The sequence below is a fragment of the Peromyscus leucopus genome, chromosome 2, assembly GCF_004664715.2.
Source record: "Peromyscus leucopus breed LL Stock chromosome 2, UCI_PerLeu_2.1, whole genome shotgun sequence".
Lineage (NCBI taxonomy): Eukaryota > Metazoa > Chordata > Mammalia > Rodentia > Cricetidae > Peromyscus > Peromyscus leucopus.
The window spans coordinates 54,532,525-54,556,169 of NC_051064.1; the positions used below are offsets into that span (position 1 = coordinate 54,532,525).

At 52.6% G+C, this 23,645-nt stretch overlaps 1 protein-coding gene across 6 annotated transcripts; it reads left to right on the forward strand.

Annotated features, from left to right (window-relative positions):
- Positions 1-72: 72 nt before the first annotated feature.
- Positions 73-23,645, forward strand: Tmem8b (transmembrane protein 8B). Of its 6 annotated transcripts, none has more exons than XM_037202556.1 (13): positions 73-151; positions 4,605-4,794; positions 5,398-5,605; positions 11,667-11,800; positions 12,041-12,309; positions 13,134-13,459; positions 15,993-16,086; positions 16,233-16,356; positions 16,439-16,581; positions 16,752-16,930; positions 22,109-22,255; positions 22,379-22,495; positions 22,756-23,645. In XM_037202556.1, exons 6-13 carry the CDS (start codon positions 13,181-13,183, stop codon positions 23,110-23,112), a joined length of 1,440 nt encoding a protein of 479 aa, XP_037058451.1. In that variant the 5' UTR covers positions 73-151; positions 4,605-4,794; positions 5,398-5,605; positions 11,667-11,800; positions 12,041-12,309; positions 13,134-13,180; the 3' UTR covers positions 23,113-23,645. The 6 variants fall into 6 exon arrangements, with proteins under 6 accessions (XP_037058451.1, XP_028739768.1, XP_028739767.1 ...); XM_028883935.2 differs by lacking the exon at positions 73-151 and adding an exon at positions 259-992 and having other exon boundaries at positions 22,752-23,645; XM_028883934.2 differs by lacking the exon at positions 73-151 and adding an exon at positions 259-992.

Below are 23,645 nucleotides of genomic sequence, written 5' to 3' on the forward strand. Positions count from 1 at the left end.
CAAACACAGGAGCGGGCGGGACATGGTCTGAGAGGAGCCTGGTTTTGTGAGTTTCTGGAAGGTTCCTGTACCGTTCCGGCGCTCCTCGGAAGCTGCGAGGACTTGAGAGGTCACCCGGGTTCAGTGGTTAGGGTGAGACCCAGGCTCCCAGGTAGGTAGCCCAGCAGGCTGAAGTTAGAGGCCAATAGAATTGGGGAGGGGAGGGCTTTGCTGAGAGCGACCAATGGAATGGGGCGCGGGGCGGAGCGCCAGGCCAGCGTCACGCCGAGGACGCCGCGGGGCCTGCTTATCGCCGGTTCAGCGCAGCCCGGAGTCGCCCAGGCCTGAACTCCTCCCCAGGTCCCGGTCCCGACCCCGGGCCCGCGAGGACGCCGGAGGCCACCCCCCGGGGGTGGGGAGCGGAGCCGCGGGTCAGCTCTGCGAGCGTCCCGTGCTGGCCTGGCCGGCCCCGCCCCCGCCCCGGGCCATGGCCCAGCCCTTGTCCCGGCCCCTCATCCTATCCCCATCTCAGCCTTGGCCTCCGGCCACGCCCTCGCCCCACTTCCCAAACCTGCCCCGGCCTCGGCCCATGTCCCAGCGAATGCCCAGGTCCAGGTCCCCGCTCCAACCCCAGTCCCTGCCTCTGGCTTGGCCGCTGTCCCCGCCTCGGCCCTTGTTCCACCCCTTGTCCCAGTTCCCAGCCCAGCCTCTGACCCTGTCCCATCCCCAGCGTTGGCTTAAGCCCCTGGCCCAGCCCCAGCCCGTGCTCCCGTCCCCATCACACCCACTCTTCCCACCACATCTTCTGCCCTTGTTTGAGCCCCAGTGCTCAGTCCAGCGCAGCCCGGTATCTCAGCCTCTGCCCCCATCTCTGTGTTTGCCCAAGTCTCTTCCGCTGGCTCCCCGCCTCTCTCATACTCTGCCCCTCTCCCAGCCTCGACTCAGGTCTGGGCTCCAGCTGCCGCCAGCCCTATTGCTGCTGTTGCTGTTTTCTGCCCTTGGTCCAGGGGCTGGTGAGTGCAGGAACAGGAAAGATTAAGACAAGCATGGGGTTCCGGGGAGGGGTGGCTGGGAAAGAGTCAGGAGAGGGGGGACTTGGGGAGCTAGGTCACCGGGGAAGAAGTGGGGGTGGGAGGGGGGAATAGGGGAGAGAAGGGCTTACACCAGAGACGGATTGGCAGATTTCAAGAGTGGTGTTGCTCAGCTATTTCAGCAGGTGGCTAGCAGTCCCCAAAAAAGCTCTGGGAGATCTCAGTTCTTGGTGTCCCCTTGGGTCTGGCTTTCCGCGGGAGGTCTTGGGGGCTTTACCCCTTCTGCTAAGTTTTGTGGAGATGACACAGTCCTGTAGAATGGAAGCTTCGATTCTAGCCCCCAGACCGTGGCCTAAACTTTTGAGATACCAACCACACATGCAAAAAAGGGTTTTAAAAACAGCTTTGAAGACAATATGTTGCACCGCATAGATGGATGTGGGTTAGCCGCCGTTATAATGAGCTTTCTTGTGCTGGGTCTTTCCCCAAGTGAATGTCACCGGACTACAGATAATTCTTGATAACTTTTAGAGCATGGCTGAACCTCAGCAGCACTCTAGGGATGGGGAAACTGAGGCTCAGTAAGGGAGTAATTTGTTCAAAGTTGTAGTGTGTGTAAATAGCAATAGGGAGCTAGTGAAGGGTATCCTAACTCCTGTGACCTCTGGTCGGCTCCCCTCCCTTCCCTCCCTCCCTCTGACTACATTCCAGGTTGAAGTACTCCTCCATTGGCCCGAAGCACAATCTCTTTCCTCCCTAGTCTGTCTGCAAGGAGGCTTAATTCATAAACTCTTTCTCACTTGTCAGGTGTCAACCCACATCCATCATGTAGCCTGGGAAGTCAGTCACTTGGCTGGGAGGAGTGGCCCAGCTTCTTAGTGGTTGGAATGAGGAAGTGGGGTTGCGGGAGGGCTGGGGGGGGCTGGGGGGTGCACACAACAGCGACACAGGGAGCCCTAGCCTAAGAGCAGAAATGGCCCTGCCGTGAAATGGCTAGTTTCATGGCCTCAGCCCCAGGCCACCTTCGCTGAGTGGCACTTGAGAGAGGACAGGGATGTGCTCAGCAGTCCTTGTCAGTAACAGTTGTGGGCGGAGGAGGAGGTGGGTTTCATTGATCTCAGTGGGCCAGCTTCCGTGTCCGGCTTGAGATCAGTGCATTCCCGAGGTCACGGTCCCACAGAGATGTGTGGACTCTGTGTACCTGTGTGTATAACAGGGAATCTGTGGGAATGGTGTGTGCACAGCGTGTGTCCATGCTTACATGCCGGTGATATGTATTTTATCTGAGTGCACGTGAGCGGATGTGTCTTTGGAGTGCATATGTCATGTGTGAGGGTGCGGGGACATGTGGCGTGGCCCACACACGCCTTAGCTTGGCCCGTGCCTCTTGTGAACGTACCACGGGAGTGCTGCTCCTTTTGGAAGGAAGGACCCAGGGTGGGGGACTAGACTTTCACTGTTGACGGCTGTGCAGGCCTGGGCACTTGCAGAAGCTGCTGGCAGTCAGGTTTTTGGTTTTGATGAGGGGAGTTTGCACTCACTCCTATGGTTTAGGCGGTGGAAAAGCACCTACATGTTACCATAGAAGGGGCGTCAGGACCAGTTCGTTTAGACTTGGATGGGGCCGTGCTTATGCTTCCTCTGGGACGTGCGTGGTAGGCCCTGCTCCAACCCCAAATCAAAGATCGAGGTGAATAGGGCTGTTTCCCAAGGATCCACCTCACCTCCAGACTCCTTCTGAGTTCCTCCCAAAGCTCCAAGCCGCTACGCACTCCTTTTCCTACAGGCACATCCCGTGGCACCCCACCACCCCCATAGGCACCGGTTTTCTTGGCGTGGGCTTAGGCAGTTGCATGATTCTCCAGCCCAAACAGGCTCTTTGTGCTCCTCTGGTGCTTAGCTTTAGAAGGAGCGGCCCATCCCTAGCCCCAGCAGAGGGCACTCCAGAGCTCTTCTTTCCGGTAACAATAGGATTCAAGGCTGTTGAGTTTGGGGCCTCCCGGAGGCCGAGCTCCTTAGGCAGCTGTCTTCTCCGTTGGTGAGTCCCGTTTGCGCTTCATCTGCCCTGGGTACCTCTGGCCACTGTCTGCGTACATTTCCCAGCCTCTCCAGGATGCTGGGCAGTGCTCAGCTTGCAAGTAGGCAGTTTTTCTTATTGCAGTGGGTCATCTGGTTGGCACAGCAGAGTCTAATCCTTTGGTGCTGTCGTGGCCTTTGAGCCATTCTGGCCAGTGGCTTCTACTTGTATAAGGTCCCTCTTGAGTGTGCCTCATTTTAGTGTGGCCAGCCTACCCTCCTTCGGCAGCCACCGTTTTCCTGCTGCTACTTTAAATACCCCATCTTTGGGGTGGTGACTCCCATCTCCAGAGGTAGAGAGCATCAGATTAGGTAAGACCTGTGGGTGTTTCCAGTGTAGCTGAAGTTTCCAGAACCCTCCCTCCAGCCTCAACTGTGTCTCGAGGACGCTTGAGTCCCCCCCAGCTTTCCACCTGTCCAGGGATGTAGTCCTGGGCTTCTTTGGAACTGTTTTGAAATCCAGAGAGAGGCGGGGAGGAGGGAGGGATAACAGGCCACGGGAGCTTTATATGGGGGCACGGCCTGCGTTTTGGAACCACCTTCTCCTAATTACCTTCACTGCTGTGGCACTCCTGGCCCTGTGTGCTTGTCTGCCTAGGGCCTGTGACTCTCCTGCTCACCCTGGCTCTGCTCCTGACAGCTGTGATCAGGGATCTGAGCATTTCAGCTAGAGTCCCCCCAACCCCCACCTCCCACCCCTCCCACCCCCCACCCCCACAACCTGGTCTACTCTAAATATTTCCAAGTGATTTAGGGTGCCCCTGAGTCACCGTGACTGCCTTCCAGGACCTCCTCCCGGGAGAACACCCTGGCTGCTAATTTTGACCCTCGAGGTTCTGATCGCTCTCCTCTCGTGGGCACTGTCGTGGTGGCCTGCCAGCTCCTGTTCTTGACTCTGCCACCCAAGCAGCTCCCTGGCAGCCTCGCCACGCCTTCCCCTCCCCTCCTCTGCCCTGAGCTAGTATACAGACAGCTCTTGTGAAGCTTCTGAGAAGTTTTACTGCTCCTAACCGCTGGGGAATAGAGAAGGGCAGAGAACAAACACGGTACACAGTTCTGCGCTGACTCCCAAGCCCCACAGGTGGAGTTCTAGCTTGCCCAGCGGCTTAAGAGCCTGTGCCAACACACACACACACACACACACACACACACACACGCACGCACACACACACACACACACACACACGCACACACACACTCACACACACACTTGCACACTGTTTTGTTAGGCTTCGCCGAGAGGAGAATAATACCCCCTAAGTGAGTGAGCATGAAGTTGTATGACGGGTCCTGGGTTTCAGTTCTCAGTTTTCCGTTTTTTTTGCCATAGGAGTTTTTTAAGAACAAGGTTCCGTGAGGAACAAACCGGATACTGGCTAGGGCAGCGCAAGCCCCAGCTCCTGGCTGCTGGGGAGCGCTTGTTGACTTGGAACGCTGTCAGTGAGAAAATGGGCTTGCCTGCTGCCTCCTGGCGATGCCTCTGCCCCTGCCTTCTGCTGACCTCCTTCTGCTCCCCAGGAGGCCTTTTCCTGACGGATTACTCCACCTGCTCCCCCCGAAAGCTCAGCCCCTTCCGCTCCTTCGCCAGCACGGAACTCTTCCACTTCCACGTTCCCGAGGACACGTTCCTGGCGGTTTGGAACCTCATTATCTTCAAGGAGCAGGGAGGAACTTTTGGAGACCACTGCCCAGATCAAAGTGTAACTGTGTGAGTGTTCAATCCGCCCTTCTGTAACCCCAATTTCCAACCCTACTTCCTTTCCAAACTGTAATATGACTTTTTGAGGTCTAAGCATGCCTCCTGACCTGACCCTGACACTTATCTGTTGCTGGAGGCTTCTTCAGTTCCCGCCTGCAGTCCACATCCACGTATAAATAATCATCGACGCTTATATCACTTATAACTGTATGCTGCAGCTTTTTTTTTTTTTTTATTTTTTTTATCTTACTTGCCATTTGTTCGTCTCTACATGCTTTTCTGGGTCTGCAGTGTCTTTTCTTCTGTTTTTTCTCTTCTTTTCCTATCTTCTGCTGTCATCTCATTTTTTTTATATAGAGTGATATCCACAGCACTTATCCAGGTTGAAGTGTGACTGGGGGCCATGACCTCTGTCACCTGGCCACTTGTAACTACTATGAGTGCCTGAGCTGACCTCTTGCCCATTATGAACTTGACCCTTGACCTGGAACCACTTTGTGGTATATGTCAGTATGGGGAACCGTTTGTTTGCTAGTGTTCTTTTTTTAACCCCCGTTTCCTAATTGCCGCCCCACTGCCTGCTTTTCTCTCTTCCTAATTCTCACCCCCCAGGTATTTCCGCTCTGGAGCGCCTCCTGTGATCAATCCCCTGCAGACACACTTTCCATCAGACACGGCCGTGCCTGGGGTTTTCTCCCTCACCCTCAGCTGGACGCTGCCCAACAGAACCTCGGGCATCTTTAACGTCAGCAGCCCCTTACCTGGGGACTGGTTCTTGGCTGCCCACCTTCCCCAAGCCCATGGCCACATCTCTGTCAAGGTGGGTTGCCGCTGCCTGGGACAGGACGGGTCATGGTTGCCCTTTCATCCCTGCTGGGTGCTCCCTGGCATCATAGCCTTGTTAGCAGAGACAGCAACAGCACCAGAATGGCTGGGGTGGGGCACGATTACAGGCCAGCAGGTTAACTTGTGCGATGGCCTGATGCAGGAAACTGATTCCAGGTGGGTTGGAGAGAAACTACGGAGTCTGGATTAAAGCCCTGGAGCTGGGCAGTGTATCCTTTCCTATCAGAGGCGCAAAGAGAAAGTGGTCACAAGCTATCTGGGCAGTGGAGTCTGCTGTACGAGCCCAGCACTGGCTTTGTTTCTTTATTTTGGTTGATAATCACCTTGAAATTTCTCTCAGGCCACATCCTTGTCTCTATCCCAGTGCATCATGGTTTCAGGTCTCTCCTTTGCCCTTGGAGAAGCCACAAGAGAAGGTTTTCCTGATAAAAGAGGCTTTGGATAGCTGATAGCCTTCCTGCCTGTTACCTTCCTTTCTCCTGCTCTCAGGACTGACTTTAACACAGCAGAGATTGTCAGTCTGAAGGGCAGGTTCAAAGGTCAGGATGCTTCTTTAGTTTGGAGTGAAAGAAAATACCGCAGTGTTTTCCTGCCACTCTGTTATGTTAGACAAGTTGGGATTCTTCCTGGGAGTGAGGAAGTCCATAGGTTTCCTCCTCTGCCATTGCAAGGGGGGAAGCTGTGATGAGCTGACCTCTGTTAGTCTGGTAGCCATGTGTGTGGGGCTTTGGTAAGAGTGAAGGACAGAGCATGAACAGACAAGGGTTTATAGAGGCTGCAGGTCTGAGTACTGGGAAGTGCAGCTCTTCGGACATGCCTGTTCTAGAGGTTGGATGGACAAGGATCTTGGGTATGGTTCTTCTGCACTGTTGATTACCTTCTGGAATCTTACGTGGATCTCTAAGGATTCTTAAGCTCCCTAATCCTGGCTAGTTTCCCAGACTTAAACCTATGGGCCTCCTGTCTAGAACCTTCTGCATTCCCAACTTGTATCCTCCTGTACCATGGTTCTTCTGTAAGGTGTGGCAAGCACAGGATGTAGTATGGCTTAGTTAGAAGCCTGGTGGGGGCAGGAAGGATCCCAGGGAGATGAGGCGGTACTGTTTCTAGGGTCCTCCTGGACTGTAGGGATGAGCTTAGATCTCTCCGTGACCCTTTGTCCTTCAGCTGCCTTGCCCTAGGCCGTGGGTTGGGAGCTGGGGACACTGAGGTAAAGATGACCTGTGTTGGTGAGATGTGAAAATGCTTAAAAAAGACAAAGAGGAGATGGCTAACTCAGTTTGGTAATATGGTGGAGGTGGTATTCAGAGCCTGGGCAGTGAGGCCTCAGTGAGGAGACGGGGAAGTTTGTCAGCTGGCGGGAGAGAGGCTGGCGGGAGAGAGGCAGCAGAGCTCAGGAGGAGGGCTGAAGGAGGCGGAGGGGCGGGCAGAAGTCAGACCAAAGGGGCCCAGAGGTTTGAACTGTTCCCTGAGAGGGACAGGGAGCCTGGAAAGGCTGCCCGTCTCTAGTCCAGACCCCTCCTGAACCATGTGTTCCTGCACTGAGCGGGCATGTGGTGGGGCCTGGCAAGGTTTTGATGCTTTCTTGCACTTTCTCAAACTCCTGCTGTCTTAAGCGGATCTCATGACTGCTGTGTCCGCTTCTTCCTGTCAGCCTCCTCATCTGCCTTGTCCTAGCCGCTCATCTTGTTGTTGTCCATGTCTTAGCAACTGCTCATCCTAAGGCTCCCATTTACCAGCCTGCCCTGGACGGCTTTTGGGTTGTGGGTACCTGCAGCACCTAATAGCTCATAGCGCGCAAGTTCTCCCAAGTCACAGGGCATAGGTCTTGAAGACTTTCTCTTTCCAGTCTAGGATTTGTGTGCAAATAAAATCAGGTCAAATAATGAAAACTAGATGGGAGGCACAGCAGCAGATAGCTTAGAAGGCAGTCCGCCGATGAGGACCAAGCATCCCCACGTCTCAGCCACAGGAGGTGGGATCTGTCATCGGCCTCCTCTGCTCTCTCCCCTCTAAGTTATTTATTTGTATTTCAGATAGGTGACATATGACCTGGTACAGCCTTTGAAAGACACGAAATGCCCACAGTGAGAAGTAAGTCTTTCTTCCCTTCTGTTAGTTTTGAGTTCCTCTCCCTGTAGGTAACTAGTATCCAGGTTCCAGCTGCTTCGGTCTGTTATTTTCTTCTTGATCATTGTGGTCTAGGCAGTTAGGACTTCGGCCACCCTCCCGCTTTTCCTGACCCTGTCCACCTGCTGTTCTGTACCAGGCTTTTTCTTTTGGGCCACCAACCAGCTCCCAAATCATGACACAGAGATTTATTCGTTTTGAATGCTCGGCCTGGCTTAGGCTTGTTTCTGGCCAGCTCTTTTAACTTAAGTTAACCTGTTTCCTCTTTCTAACTTTTGTCTCAGGGCTTATTACCTCTCTTCTGTATATTTTACTTTTACTGCTTCTCAGTGTCTGGCCGGCTGGCAGCGGCCTGGCCTCTCACCTGGGTGTCTCCCTTTTCTCTCCTCCTTCTTCTGTCTTTTTTCTCTCTAGATTCCTCCTCCGATTGATTCTCTCTGCCTGCCAGCCCCGCCTATCCCTCTCCTGCCTAGCTATTGGCTGTTCAGCTCTTTACTAGACCAATCAGGTGCCTTAGACAGGCAAAGTGAAACAAATGCAACACATCTTCACATAATTAAACACACATCCTTACATCGTTAAACAAATGCAGCATAAACAAATGTAACACATCTTTGCCTCGTTAAAATAGTACTCCACAACACTTTTTTTCCCTGACGTTTCTGCTTGATCTGTGTGTGCTGTTGTGACCTGAGGCTTAGTCCCAGGAGAACTCCTTTTTGTTTTTTCATTCTCTTGTTTGGTGTCTCTGGCACAGTTGTTTTAAATACCACCTGTGGGTTGATGTTCCTAAGAGTAGGTAGCCAGTCCTGTATGCTGTGACTCTCAGGCTTTCTGTCTACCAGCTTTCCTGACACCTTCAACTGCTTCTAAGAACACTCTCAAGCTTAATGCGTATGAAGCAAAGCCCCAAACTCTATTCCTACCTCATTTCCAGGCTGAGCTTCTTCCCAGTAACTAATACTGCTACCCACCAGTCGTTCAAACCTCGAATGCATCGTCACTCGCGAGTCTTACTTTTCTCTTACTTCCCACGGCCAGTTCATAAAGTCTTGTTCCTCAGCTTTTCATGCACTCTGTAGAAGCCTGTCCCCCAGCACATCTTCTCTAGTCTTCGCCTCTGCCACCACAGCAACCTCCTAAATGTCCATCTGCCTCCTCTTCCGCCCCCTGCAGTCTGTCCTGCCCTCACTCACTTCCACATGGGTTGGTGTTGACTGACCGAGGACAAGAAAGCTGTGTTGGGCACAGAGGAAGCCGCGTGTCCTGAGTATCTTCAGTTTGCAAGCCTGTCTTTGTTAGGATCTCTGATGCTGTGAGAGAACACCGTGACCAAAAGCAATGTGGGGAGAGAAGGGTTTCTTTCATCTTCGAACTCTCAGGTCGTACTCCATTGCTGAGGGAAGCCAGGGCAGGAACTCAGATAGGGAGGGAATCTGGAGGTGCAGGAGCTGATGCAGAGGCCATGGAGGGACACTGCTTACTGGCCTGCTCCCCCTGGCTTGCTCAGCCTGCCTTCTTGTAGAACCTAGGACCACCAGCCCAGGGGTGGCCCCATGCATAGTGAACCAGGTCCTCTCACATCAATCATCCATCAAAAAAATGTACCACAGACTTGCCTACAGGCCAGTCTGGTGGGGGCATTTTATCAACTGGGCATGGTGACTCACATCTGTAATTCTGTACCTGAGAGGCTGAGGTAAGAGGATTGGCATGAGTTGTAACCAGCCTGGACTACAAGGTGAGTTCGAGGCTAGCCTAGACTACAGACAGACTAATAGAGAGGATACCTTCTCTAGCTCTCTAAAGAACATAAAAGCAAAGACATTGCCTGTGCTCCACAAAATGGGGGAGTTTTCCATGGTCCAGTCTTTCTGCCAGGCCTCTGCCTTTCCTGGTCTCTGCTTCAGGTTGAGGAAGAGACTGGATGTTGAAGGAACACAGCCAGAGCACCATGTGTCCTGATCCTCTCTGAAACCAACAGCAAAAATGGGAGCAGTGTTTGTTCCCCTAGACTGTGAGGCAGAGAAATGGGTTCATCCTGAGCATGAGATTGCCGTGGATTCCTCTGTTGGGGGGCAGGCTCTGAAGTGTATTGCCAGAGTATTTCTGATCCATAGAGTTTTACATCAGAAGTGAGGGACATCAGCTTTGGGTGTCAGAGATGGAAAATTCTGGACAGTTATGTCACTTAGGGACTATCTTTTGACACCCATCCTTCAACTTGACCGATGTTTGGTTTCCAGCACCTCCGATGAGCCAGGTGGTCTGCTGAGCACTGAGATGCAGCGGTGAGGGGGTGCAGACCGCACTAGAACAGGGCACCTGCTGCTCCGACCTGACGCAGGTCCAGGCTCCCCACAGCACTGTGGACTTAGCCCAAAGTCAGACTTGGCCGACTCGTTCCATGGCATCACACATGGTGGAATGTCAGGGCCTGGAACTTTCTCAGGAACAAGGCTTTGGGGGCACATCTTATCAGGGTAACCACCAAAACGAGCCATAGCCTCTAGTTTATCAGGCCAACAAAAGGCTTTATCTAGAAGGCTAGAGAAGCCTCATTCAGAGACCCTCATGCCCTTTAACAGATGGGTTTGTGGGGCGTAAAGATGTAGCTGCTGTGGAGAGAGAGCTGTGCAGTGATGGGGTGTTGGGACAGTGGTCTCAGAAGGGCAGGACCGAGGGGCTTGGGAGTTTGTCCAGTGCAAGGAAGCCTTGGGAAGTGTGGTGGCTGCCCTTCAGTGTCCAGAGAAACTGTCGGAGGCACAGACGGGTCAGGTCGAGTAGTTGTGAGGGGACAGGTTTTGGCTTCATAAAGGTCAGCGCTGTCTGCAGCTGGGCTGATTCATGTGTTTGGCAAACATTCATGGCAAGTTGTACACAGCACATTAGGCCTGGGTCGGGAGGGCCAAGTCCTCGTCTCAAGTTCCAAATAGTCTGGAGGTTGCTTGGGAGGCAGTAAGTAGTCTTCACTGGCGTGATGGAGCAGAGGTCAGACAGGCACATAACAGAAGGGCACCATGGGGGACAGGAGGACTTAAAGGTTCAGACTCCTCGTGGTGATGGAAGGGCTGGACTAGGGGCCCAGAAGGAGCTTCCCAACCCCCCTAGCAGAGCCAGTGTTCAGCTGTGGGATGGGATGGATTGCTTTTACAGCGGCGTGGGGGAATGTCCTGTCTAGGAATGTCCCAAGTGGAGGGTTGGGTTGGGATAAGGTACAGACAGAGAGCCACACCACCAGCTGGGTCCGAACTGGAGTCCCTGAACTTCATGTTGAGACCTTGAAGACCCAGATAGGACAAAGGTGATAAGAAATGACTGCCCCAAGAGCTGAGGGGATGGCTCAGTGGGGAAAGCACTTGTTTTACAAGCATGAGGACATGAGTTCAGATCCCCAGCACCCGCATAAAGCTGGCCAAGTAGCACACATCTGGAATCCCAGTGCTTCTATGGCGAGATGGTGGTGGGGACGGGAGACTGTCCAGAAGCTCCTGGGCCAAGCTAGTGGGCAGCTAGCCTGGCTCCAGCAGCTGCTAACCAGAAGAGACCTGCCTCAGGCAAAGTGGAAGGCGGAGGTTGGCACCCGAGGTTCCCCTCTGGCACGTGGCTGACTCAAGTACATGAACACACACAAACAAAAAGGCAGTTCTCCCTTGAAGAGCCTGTGCCCATACTTGGGTATTTCTTCCTTCAGTCCCCCCCCCCCCCCCCAGCCCTTGTAGTTAAGTCTATTCTAAAATAGTTTTAATGCAACACAGTCCTTAATAAAATGATTGCTCGGGTAGGAAAAGTTCAGCGCTTAGAGACTGGAGTGGGAACCCTGGGATAAAGGGGTTCCTTCAGGACCCCTCCAGCAGGGTGTGTTAGCATCCCCACTGTCTCTCCTGCTACCCCCTTTGTTTCAGGGTCTCCAGGATGAGTGTCAGTACCTCCTTCAGCCGCAGCTGATTGTCCGACGTTTGCTGGACGTGGCTGTACTGGTTCCTGGCCGTCCCTCCGAGCAAACCCTCTCCCCCCACAATCGTTCAGCCTTGTATAAGTAAGTAAACACAAACCTGGCCCCTGCCCTTTCCTGCTCTGGTCTTACACAGGGCAAGCCTTGCTTTCTCTCTTGCCAAAGTGACCCTGAGTCCTTCCTCTCCCCTCGCACAGAGGAAGACCTGACCAGGCCGCCTGTTCCCGTGTCTTGCCCCCATGCATTCCTTCCTTCCTCTCGTTTCCTCCTCATGTGTCTCTTACTTCTCTGTCTTTTCTTGCTCTCCACCTGTCCTCTGTCCAGGGTCTTTGTGCCCAGCTTTACTTACAGGGTTTCCGCACAGCTGGTGTGTGTAGGGGGCCGAGGGGCATCTGTCTGCCCCCTGACACTGCGCCTGCGTCCCAAGGCCCCGCCTCTACACAACTCAAGCTCTGTGGCCTGTGGAGGTGCCTCAGTATGCCAGCTGGAGCTGGCCCTGCCCCCCTGGGGGCACTGGGTCTATGTGCGTGTGGAGACACCATCCCGTGGCCCTGGCAGGATCATCCGCTTCCAGCTGTGTGTACGGTTACAAGGTCAGAACCCCTTCATCTGCCTCAACTCCCCAATCTCTGCAGGAATCCGTGGCTGGGGGTAATCTGAGACCCTCAGCCACATCCCTACAGTTTCCCCTACCCCACCCAGGTTTCTTCACACTTCTGAGGTCCCATCTCCCTGGACCTTCAGGATTGGGCTGCCTTCATAGTGTGCCTTTGTACCTGACTTGGGACAACTAAAGGCTCTCTCTGTCTCTCTGTCTCTCTGTCTCTCTCTTTTTTTTTTTTTGGTTTTTCGAGACAGGGTTTCTCTGTGTAGCTTTGCGCCTTTCCTGGAACCCGCTTTGGAGACCAGGCTGGCCTCGAACTCACAGAGATCCACCTGCCTCTGCCTCCTGGGTGCTGGGATTAAAGGCATGCGCCACCACCGCCCGGCTCTCTCTCTCTCTTTTTTGACTTAATCTCATTTTCAGTTCCTGGGGTGGACAGGGACAGCAAGGACTTCAGGAACTGCCCTTGCCACAGCACTCGAAAGTCCTTAGGACAATGTGTCACATTAGTATATTGCACAGTGTTTTTACTGTTTTGAGGAGGGACATATGATCTCAGTTCCTTCTACTGTGACCCGGGGGAGGAACAGATGACCTTTATACTCCACAGCGGGGCAGTTGAATAGCTGTGACAATTAGGAACCATCTGCACCCTGTGCTCTGATCTCAGATGCCTCCTTTCTCCTGGCCAATCCTGTTTTAGTTTACATTCCTCCCTCCCCTTTGTGACTCCCGTCGGGCTCAGTTCTGGTTTGTGGGGGGCTGCGGGGCTGTACGGACCACGTTTCATGTTTACTTTCTTCTGTTTCACAGAGTGTCCACAACCCAGCCTGTCCCGTGCCTTGGTCCCTGGGGCTGCCATGAATATGCCCCAGTCACTGGGCAACCAGCCACTGCCCCCAGAGCCACCATCCCTGGGGACTCCAGGAGAAGGGTCTGGAGCCATATTGCCACCTGAGCACTGCTGGCCAGTGCGTCCGACTCTGCGCAATGAGCTAGATACCTTCTCTGTCCACTTCTACATCTTCTTTGGTCCCAGCGTGGCCCTTCCACCTGAGCGCCCAGCCGTGTTTGCCCTGAGGCTACTGCCAGTGCTGGACAGTGGAGGTGTCCTTAGTCTGGAGCTCCAGCTCAATGTGGTACCTTCCTGGGAATGGGGCGGGGGCGGGGTTCCCTGTTGGGGAGTCTCAAGGGGAAAGTTGTGGGAGTGTAGGGGCCCTTGTCTCCTTCAGGAAGTCTTGCCAGCTTCGTTTATGCATTGCTGCAGTTCTCAGCACAGGCTGTTCTGGGTACTCACCGCACTGTGAGAGCCGCGTCAGCCAGGACTCAGAGTGGCCCAGCGTTTCTGGTTTTCTAGGCCTCCTGTTGGAAGGCTGATCGCAATGGTACTTCATGTCTGTAATGAGAGGCCTGTGTGTAGACAGCTCCTGTAGCTAGTGGCGTTCCTGGTGGTCCACCCACCAGGGCTGCTTTCGTGAACTTCGCCCACCCACTGGTCTTCGTTTTGTCTAGAAGCTGTAACTAGCAAATCCACGCGTCTCCTTGTTTTTAATAGAGTCTTTTAGAGCAGTTTAAGATTTACAGAAGAAAATGATCAGTAGGTAACTGCTTGGGTCTGGGAAGCTAGATCAGTGGATAAAGTGTTTTCCCTCCAAGCACAAGGACCTGGCTTGTAATCTCACACATCTGTAATCTCAGCACTGAGGAGATGGAGACAGGGTAGTTAGTCCCTGGGCCAGCCTGGCCTAATTAGTGGGTTCCAGGCCAAATGAGAGGCCGTGTTTCAAAGACAAGGTGGATAGCATTTGAAGAATGATACGTAACATTGACCTCTGGCCTCCATACACATACATGTACCCACACACATGCACACGCACACAGTACAGACACTCCTCATTCCTACATATTACCTTAATGCTGTGCGTTGGTTACAATGCCATACTATTTTAACAGCCCTTCCGATAGTTCCCATCGCTCTCCCAGCAGCTGAGACCACGTCAGTGTCTGGGGGCCCTGGTGTTTAGGCTCCCTCCACCTGACACTCATTCCTCTGGTTATATTTTGATTACTTTGATTGGCCATCGTGTCTCTGAAATTGATGATCTGAGCTGTGTGACCAGTGTGGCAGGCAAGCTATTTATCCATTTATTTATTTAGTTTTCAGGCAGAGTCTCACTAAGTAGCCCTGGTGGCCTGGAACTTGCTACGTAGAGCAGGCTGCCCCTGCCTGCTTCTGCCTCCTGAGCACCGGGTTAAAGGTGTGCATCCACACCCAGCCACGCCTGGAGTTAGCCATCTTGAGAACAAGTTCGTCTTTAGGTTGTGGCCTGACACTGAGCTCACCTGGGCATTGTGGTGGACTAAGAACCCTGGGTCCTTTTCTTTTCTTTCACATATTTTGTTTATCCCCTGGATCAAGGACTGTCTGCCTGGAGACTGTCTTCGGCTATTCCAATAACTTTTTTTTTTTTTTTTGGTTTTTTTTCGAGACAGGGTTTCTCTGTGTAGCTTTGCGCCTTTCCTGGAACTCGCTTTGGAGACCAGGCTGGCCTCAAACTCACAGAGATCTGCCTGCCTCTGCCTCCTGAGTGCTGGGATTAAAGGCCTGCGCCACCACCGCCCGACTCCAATAACTTTTACCGAGTAATACTTCTGCATATTGTCCTCCCTGGCCTTCCACTGGAGGAAGTGATAAACCAGTTATATGAGACTCACTCATGTGGCTGAGGGCAGGGTGCATGTACACAACATTGTTTGGTGAGAATCCAGCTGAAGAAGAGCATGTGTGATGGTATACACACACAATCCCAGCACAAGGAGGCAGGATCAGAGCCTTAAGGTCATCATCCTTGGCTACATAGTGAATTTCAGGCCAGGCCAGCCTGGGTTACATGAAATGCTATCTCAGAAATACCAAAAATAATAGTAAGAATTCAGCTGAAGTCCACGCCCTGGACGCTGCTGCCCTGGAGGCTCTAGTGAACTGAGATGTCCTTACAATTGAGGAAACTCACCACGGTCCCTTCTTCACTTTGGTCAAGTCGAGGAACAGACTTACTTTTCTATCCTGATTTAAAATGGTCTCATAAGCATTTATTTTTATCCTGATTCAATGTATCAAGCTGCCTCAGTCTTGATGAGATGAGTTTATGGCATCCTGTTTCCTCTCGAAGACTGCCCCTTACGTCCGTCCAGACCTGGGGAGTCTGCCTTCTTTTCATTCCAATCAGATTGCTACATTTAATCTCTGGCTTCAGGACCTCCATTTGTACCGGGGGTCATTTTACCTGAGGAGTGCGTTTTCTTAAAAAGCCTCTTATCTTTAGGCCCAGGGCTAGGTGACTGAGGACCTTAAATTACCTTTATCCATGGCTGGTTTCTCCATCTGGCATCGGGTGCCCAGTTCCTCCCATTCACCAGATAGGACGAACCAAGGTGCCTCCTCTTCCAAAGGGAAGGTTGAGAGCCTGGGCTTGCTCTGTCGTTAGTCTCTGAGAGTCTGGCTGTAGGATCTGATGGATCTCAGACTCCTGCTAAGTAAGAGCACTGGAGGAGTGGGCCGACCTGGAAGAGAACGGGGCTGTCCGGCCATAGGGAACGGGAGGGGAGGCAGGTCTGGGGCGGCCCACCCCAAGGGTCTCACAGCCTCACTTGCATATTCACCCTACTCAGAGCTCTCTGCGCCAAGAAAATGTAACAGTGTTCGGATGCCTGACTCACGAGGTGCCCTTGAGCCTGGGGGATGCTGCCGTGACCTGTTCCAAAGGTGGGGAGAGGAGTGGGGAATACAGGGGGGCCTAGGGAGACTGGGCGCCGTCAGGACAGGGGGTCCGCCCTAGGGGTTCCCAGAAGTGGGTTCTGACTCCATGATGACCACTTACTTCTCTCTCGGGCGCTTCCTTTCCCCTTTAGAGTCCCTGGCAGGTTTCCTCATCTCAGTCAGTGTCGCATCCAGAGTGGCCAGGCTTCGAATTCCGTTCCCACAGACGGGGACCTGGTTCCTGACCCTCCGCTCTCTCTGCGGGGTGGGGCCTCGGTGAGCAAGAACAACTTGGGGCATGGTTGGAGCTGGGTTGGGGTGGCCCTGGCCTCAAATAACCAGGAACGCGTGTCCACAGGTTTGTGCGGTGCCACAACGCAACGGCAGAAGTGCGCCTGCGCACCTTCCTGTCCCCGTGCGTGGATGACTGTGGGCCCTACGGCCAGTGCAAGCTGCTGCGCACCCACAACTACCTGTACGCGGCCTGCGAGTGCAAGGCTGGTGAGCGGGCTGGGGTGGGGAGCAGGCCAAACTCGGCTTCGTGGGCAGTGGGATGGCCAGCAGGGGCGCCCCGAGGAACTGGGTACGGGGACCGGGTGAGCACAATTGTCTGTTGACCCACGGGTGCCCTCTGCTCTCCTCCTCCACTCTGTACCTTCCCCCACCCGCAGGGTGGCGGGGCTGGGGTTGCACAGACAGCGCCGATGCCCTCACCTATGGGTTCCAGCTGCTGTCCACGCTCCTCCTCTGCCTGAGCAACCTCATGTTTTTGCCGCCGGTGGTCTTGGCCATTCGGAGCCGATATGTGCTGGAAGCTGCTGTCTACACCTTCACTATGTTCTTCTCCACGGTATGCAGTGATACCTCCGCTTCACCGTGTTTTGTACCACAGGGTGGGGAGAGGGTCTGCATTTCTGCCACAACCCCCCAATTGGAGGATGATTGTGCCTTTGCGGTGTCCTCTAGAGCAATGTCCCCCTGCTAATAATGGTCGGTTTCGTCAGGCAGCTTGTCTGCTTCCAAGTTAACCAGCGTGGGGCTTCGCATCCCCACACTGCCCACACGGAGGGAAAAGAGACACTGACTGAATACACTGAGTGAATGTGGGCAGATTGGGTTTTCACCCTTGCCTCTTCTCTGTAAGTCAGCACAAAGTCTAAGCCACCATGGTGTGTGTGTGTGTGTGTGTGTGTGTGTCTGCATGGAGTCTTCACTTAGACTGTGGGAGGTCCCTCTGCTCAGTGGTCTCCATTGTTCTTTTCCCAACCACCTCACTCTCTCTCATCTGTTTTGAAATAGAGTTCTAATCTATAGACAAGGTTGGCCTAAAACTTTCCATGTAGCCCAGGCTGGCATTGAACTCTTAGTACTCCTGCCTAAAGCCTTCTGAGCTAGGATCACAGACATGTTCCGTGATTTCTGTCCGTAGCATGTTCATTTTTATGACATAAAAGCATGTCCCCCCCATTCCATCACCATGGCCTTCTTGATTTCCATGAGAGCTTTTGGAAGGCAGGGGAATCTATTTTGGGCAGTTAATCAAAAATCTGTTTTGGAGTCTTGAGAATCTTGGTCCTGTGGCATCATAGGAAATGGCAATGTGATATAAGATCCCAGCTCAAAGGAATGCATTCTGATGTAGCTGTCTAGGCCTTTTGTTTGTTTTGAAACAAGGTCTCTGGCTAGCCTGTAACTTCCTGTGTAGACCAGGCTGGCCTCAAACTCACAGAGATCCACCTGCCTGTGCCTCCAAGAGCTGAGATTAAAGGTGTGCACCACCACACCCAGCTAGATTTATAATTTTTAAGTCTCTCTGTTCCTATTATGAAGTCTTCACAGTCCTTCTCCAAGATTTTCAACTTCTCTATAGCCAGAAAGATTCATATTACAAGCTAGCCTCTGACAGGAAAGGTCAAAGTGCATCTCCTCATGTGACTAGGCTCCCAAGTAGGTTTGCTCCCCGCCGAGATCTGGTGTCTGTGGATTTGTCAGCTCATCTGCAGGCTCTTGGCAAACCGTGACACGCAGTGCCTACCTGTGAGCACTGCAGAAATCTTAGATGGGTTTTGATTCTCCATGTGTTCTGACAAGACGAATATCACACAAGACCACATCCGTGGGATAACTCAGCAAGCGAAAGCACTTGCCACTAAGGCTGACAATCCGAGCTAACCCGTTACCTACATAGAGGAAGTCTGAGAGAATGACTGCCTCAGCTTGTCCTTTGACCTGCGCATGCGAGCTGTGACGGAAGTGCAAACACACACACACACACACACACTATAAAATGTAATTAAAAAGCCGAATATAACAAAAGTCAGTATGGACTTCCCTGGGTCCACATCACGGAAATTGTATTAGTAGCCTAGGAGAAAGTGGGGGGCATATATGTCCAAGTGAGGGTTGTAGGGACCTCCTGGGTACTCAGTTACAGAGGAGGCTGTAGCCATGCTACCGGATGGGACCAGTGCACTCCAGTCTAGCTGGCTGCCTGTCAGGCCTGGCCTGATGGAGTCTTTCTATTTTGACATCAGATCTGTCCCTTCTTATCACCAGGTGCTCTGTCTACGACTGCTCACAGACTCCTTCCCCAACAGCTCTTCTTCCAGCCCACTCCTGGCATCATGGAGATCTAAAGTGACTCAGAATTAGTAAGAACACCTTAATATGGCAGGAGCTGTAAGAGAACATATTCATTCCTTGCACTTTACCCAAGCATCTTGTCCTGGAGTAGTCCAGGCCAGACGCCTCTCTGTATCTAGATACAATGGCGTATCAAGGAGAAGAGACCTTTCTCCAGGTGGGACCTGGAGGAGCCTCACTCCTCACACTATACGAAGAACCCCCGCTTTCCTTTAAAAGATTTCTTCTTTTTACTTGATGCGCATGAATTTTGTGCACCCCATGTGTGCAGTGCCCATGGAGGCCAGGAGAGGGCACTGGATCTTCTAGAACTGGAGTTACAGGAGGCTTTGAGCCACAGTGTGGCTACTGGGAACTGAACCGGGGTCTTTTGCAAGAGCAGCCTGTGCTCTTAACTGCCAAACTCTTTATCCGGCCCCAGCCCCCTCTTGTCTGAAAAAAAAAAAAAAAGGCCGTGAGTGTGGGACTAAGAGCAAGCTGCTGGCTATGGGACTAAGAGCGAGCTGCTGGCTGTGGGACTAAGAGCGAGCTGCTGGCTTTGGGCCGTGACTAAAGTCCTGCCCTGACTCTGTTCTTTTCCACATGGTCAAAACATAGAACTCATGTCGTCCAGTGTCCTGGGCCCGGGGCCCTATCCTCTGTTCCTTCTCATTCTTAGCTTAGACTTCCTTCATTTCGCAGACACGCCTGTGTAAGGACTGGTTGAGTAGTTTGTAGCTGAAGGACAAGGGTGGTAGATGAGTGTCCTCTTCCTTGTCTTAACATCTAGGACAGTTCACCCTGGAAGTGGCGTGGCGGTGCTTATCTGGGGTATAGGAGCAGTCAGCAAGCCTGTAATCCAGGAGTTTATAGATATAAAATAAGTTTGTAAAAAACAGGCCAAAAACCTGGCACTTGATTCTGTATGTAGCCAAGCATTCCAGACAATGAGAACAGAGACTGACAGCTATGGAATATGTGCTCTGTAACATTGCTAATTCATTCTCGTGCTTGCACTAAAATAATAGGTGGACAGTTTAATTCTTGTGTTCTGTAGATGAAGCTGAATGCATTGCCCCAAGGGGAAAGTGCATGGTAGAACCTCGATTCTCACTCGGCCTGGCCCCGCTTGCCTACATCCCTCCCCGTGTCTCGGCACTGACCATGTGTTCATATACTTCTCCTCTGAGTTGAGTTTCTCAGAACTCCTGGAGAATGTAGAGAAATACAGGACTTAGGTGCAGCACTTCTGGCCAGGTTCTTCCAACAGTCCCTATTATTTCCTCCTTCCCTCCCTCCTACCTCTTTCTTTTCTTCCGCCAAGAGTGAATCTGCACTCTACCACTGAGCCATAGCTTGAACCTCTCGAAACTCATAAGAGATAAAAGCCAGTCTAACCAATTTAATAAACAAACATTTCAGTACTTGAGCTGCGCAGTCCAAGCCACATACCCTTCATCCCTCCTCAAGTCCTGTGGTCAGATCCCGGGAAGCCCAGGTAGAGCCCACTTCTGGAGCTGTGTCCAGCCTTCCTTGGTAACTGCTGCCACCCTGGCTTCAAGTCACTTTCTTGTTACCTCTCCTGTTCCTCAGACCATCATGAGTGATTCTCAGCGGCTCTTGATAAAATCCCATGATTGTTCTTAGGACAAAATTGATTTAGGAAACAGAAAAGTAGGTGAGCAACACTAAGTCTCATCACATCCTGAGCACAATATACCCTGGTCTGCATGCATTAAAGATGTTTGCATTTTTAGATGGATACCTGAATATCCTATTTTGAAGCACTGAATAAACTATATAGTTATAGTGTAAAAAGGTAAAATTCTACAATTTAGTTAATTTTTCCAGATTACCTTATGCATAGCATCCAAAGTAAGGAAGTGGTCATGTGGAGGCCACAAAGGTTTCCTAGTAAAAGCTGAACTTGCTTTATCCAGCAGGGCTGCATTAGAGGATTGCTTGACTATGTGCATGGTTACCATGTGATTGGAAGGGTTTACACTTGACTGTGCTGGGGGAGGTCTTTGCTCCACCCCTTGGCATTCCTATAAAAAGCCCTTTAGAAGAGACAAAGGGCCAGTAGAGAAGGATCCAGGCCCTCCCGAGGCTATCCTGTGTTTCTGTCTCTCCCCGCTGTATATTTCTATTTAAATCTCTTATCCCTCTCTCCTCAAGAGTACCCTGGGGAAAAAGTGGGAGCTGGTCTCCCACAAGTACAGGTTAGAATGATATTAGCAGAGCAAGGTTGTGCTTTTAATCCCCCCCCCCATGGGCACGGAGGGCAGCCAGATAGCCATAGTAATCCCAGCACTCAGGATGAGGTCAGCCTGGGCTGCATGTAGGTTCTAGACCAGCCTGAGCAACAGTCAGACCCTGTCCAGGATGGGTCTGGGAAGAGATTTGTGGGAAAGTGTCCAATGAACCCATATTCAAATGTTAATTCTTCATGGTTTAGGAGAGGAGGGCCATGTTCCTTTGCCATATGGTATCCTAGTGTGAGTGCCATGCTGTTCTCCATGGCCATAGTGTCACTCTTCATGGCCATACGATGATGCTCTGCATGGCCATACCATGCTGCTTTCCATGACCATACCATGACACTCTTCATGGCCATACCATGCTGCTTTCCATGGCCACAGGCACTGCGTTTTTCCTTCCTGAGCTTCCTGCCCTCTTGGCACGGGGGCAGTTAAAGTGGGTCAGTTGAGGTAAGTTAGGAGAGTGAAGCTAGTTCAGAGCCTGAGCTGTTGAGGAAATGGGGATTCTGGGGTAGGTTTGTGGTCCAGATACCATGCAGGCTTTGCGATGGGGATTGCTGATGAGACTGAGTAAGCATGAGAGGGTAAGGGTAGGGACTGGCTTCATCTTGAGATATCTGAGCCCCTGGCTGGGTTCTCTTCATAGCATAGCCCAGAAGCAGGGAGAGGATGGTGAGGATCAGTGTCTGAAGCTGCTGGATACATCTGGCTGTAAAGCAGACTAGACCTCGCTGCTATTTTTTCTCAAGAATGAGTGAATCAGGGCTGGACAGATGGCTCAGTGGTTAAGATACTGGCTGCTCTTGTAGAGGACCCAGGTTCAATTCCCAGCACCCACAAAGTGGCTCACAACTGTTTGTAACTCCAGTTTCAGTGGATTCTATGCCCTCTTCTGGTGCCTTTATGGGCACTGAGTGCATGTGGAGCACAGACAGACATGAAGACAAAACACCCAGACACATAAAATAAATCTTAAAAAAAAAAAAAAAAAAAAAATGAAGGAGTCAGGCATTTCCTAGCATTGCTCACCTGTGACCTCTGATCTCTGCTTAGAGAAGCAGAGTAACCCCCATAGGGTCTTTCTTTGGTTTCATAGCCCTGGACTTGTGGCCTCAAAGCCTTTAAACACCTGTTGTTTTTTGCAGTTCTATCATGCCTGTGACCAGCCCGGCATTGTGGTCTTCTGCATCATGGACTACGATGTGCTTCAGTTCTGTGACTTCCTGGGTTCGTTAATGTCGGTTTGGGTCACCGTCATTGCTATGGCTCGTTTGCAGCCTGTGATCAAGCAGGTCAGTCTAGAGTGGGTCCCGGGAGACAGCCACAGCTAACCTCTGTTTGAAATCCACTCGTGCCTGGGGCTCTTCCCCTCGCCCCCACATCCTGGCCCTAACCCTGGCGTCCTGTCTCTGTAGGTGTTGTATTTGCTGGGGGCCATGCTGCTGTCCATGGCTCTGCAGCTTGACCGCCATGGACTCTGGAACCTGCTTGGACCCAGTCTCTTCGCGCTTGGGATCTTGGCCACAGCCTGGGTAAGAGTGGAGAGGCCTGTGAAGGGCAAAGGAGGGAGCCGGAGTGGACACAGGGCGCTGGCTACCTGGCCCCCGATTTAAGGGAGGCTTGTATTCTGTTATCATCACCTGCTGCTCACAGCGGGCACTCAGTGGCCGCTCAGGTCTTGGCCGGTGCCTTTTAGGCCACACCTAGGGCTGAGGGGAAGTCTGAACTGTCTCCGGCTTGGATTCCAGGGCCTCATACTGCTGAATCCCACCTCTCTGCTTCCCCCAGACAGTTCGCAGCGTCCGGCGCCGGCACTGTTACCCTCCGACGTGGCGCCGTTGGCTCTTCTACCTGTGCCCGGGCAGCCTTATCGCGGGCAGTGCCGTCCTTCTGTATGCTTTCGTGGAGACCCGCGACAACTACTTCTACATTCACAGCATTTGGCATATGCTCATTGCTGGCAGCGTGGGCTTCCTGCTGCCTCCTCGTGCCAAGACTGAGCGCCGGGTCCCATCGGGAGCTCGGGCCCGGGGCTGCGGTTACCAGCTGTGCATCAATGAACAGGAAGAGCTGGGCCTCGTGGGCCCAGGAGGGGCCACTGTCAGCAGCATCTGTGCCAGCTGAGAGGGGCTTCGGGCCAGGCTCCTAGGGGTTCGAACCCTGCCTAGGGTTCCTCCTGGGGCTTCGGAGCCCTTCTAGAAACAAGGGACCAGTTGTGTTTCTCAAAGACACACAATCTTTCTCAAGGATGACTGTTTTCAGGGACCAGGAGGCTTTCCCAAGGCATGGAGAATTTCCTGAGCCGAGAGCCCTCCTGTACTTGTGGAGTCCTTCCTAAGGATGAGCTATGCAGGACACAGAACCCCTCAGGACCAAGGAGTACCTGGGGTGTGGAGCCCTTCCCAGGGATAGGGACCTCCTACAGACAAGAGATACTTCCTCAGGAGACAGATTTTCATCAGGAATGAACCGTCAGTGCAGAGGGAAAAGGAGTCTGTCTTGGAGAAACTCGTCATCAGATTTTCTCAGAGGCTCAGCGGCACTGGCCTCATCTGGGCTGGGCTGTGCTGGGCAGAGGGCTGGGAGAGAGAGGGCTGGGAGGACTGGACTCGGCAGCGGGGCCCTCCCGATCTGACACAGGTGGAGTCTGGGATGTCTCCAATGAAGTATGTACCGACTGTG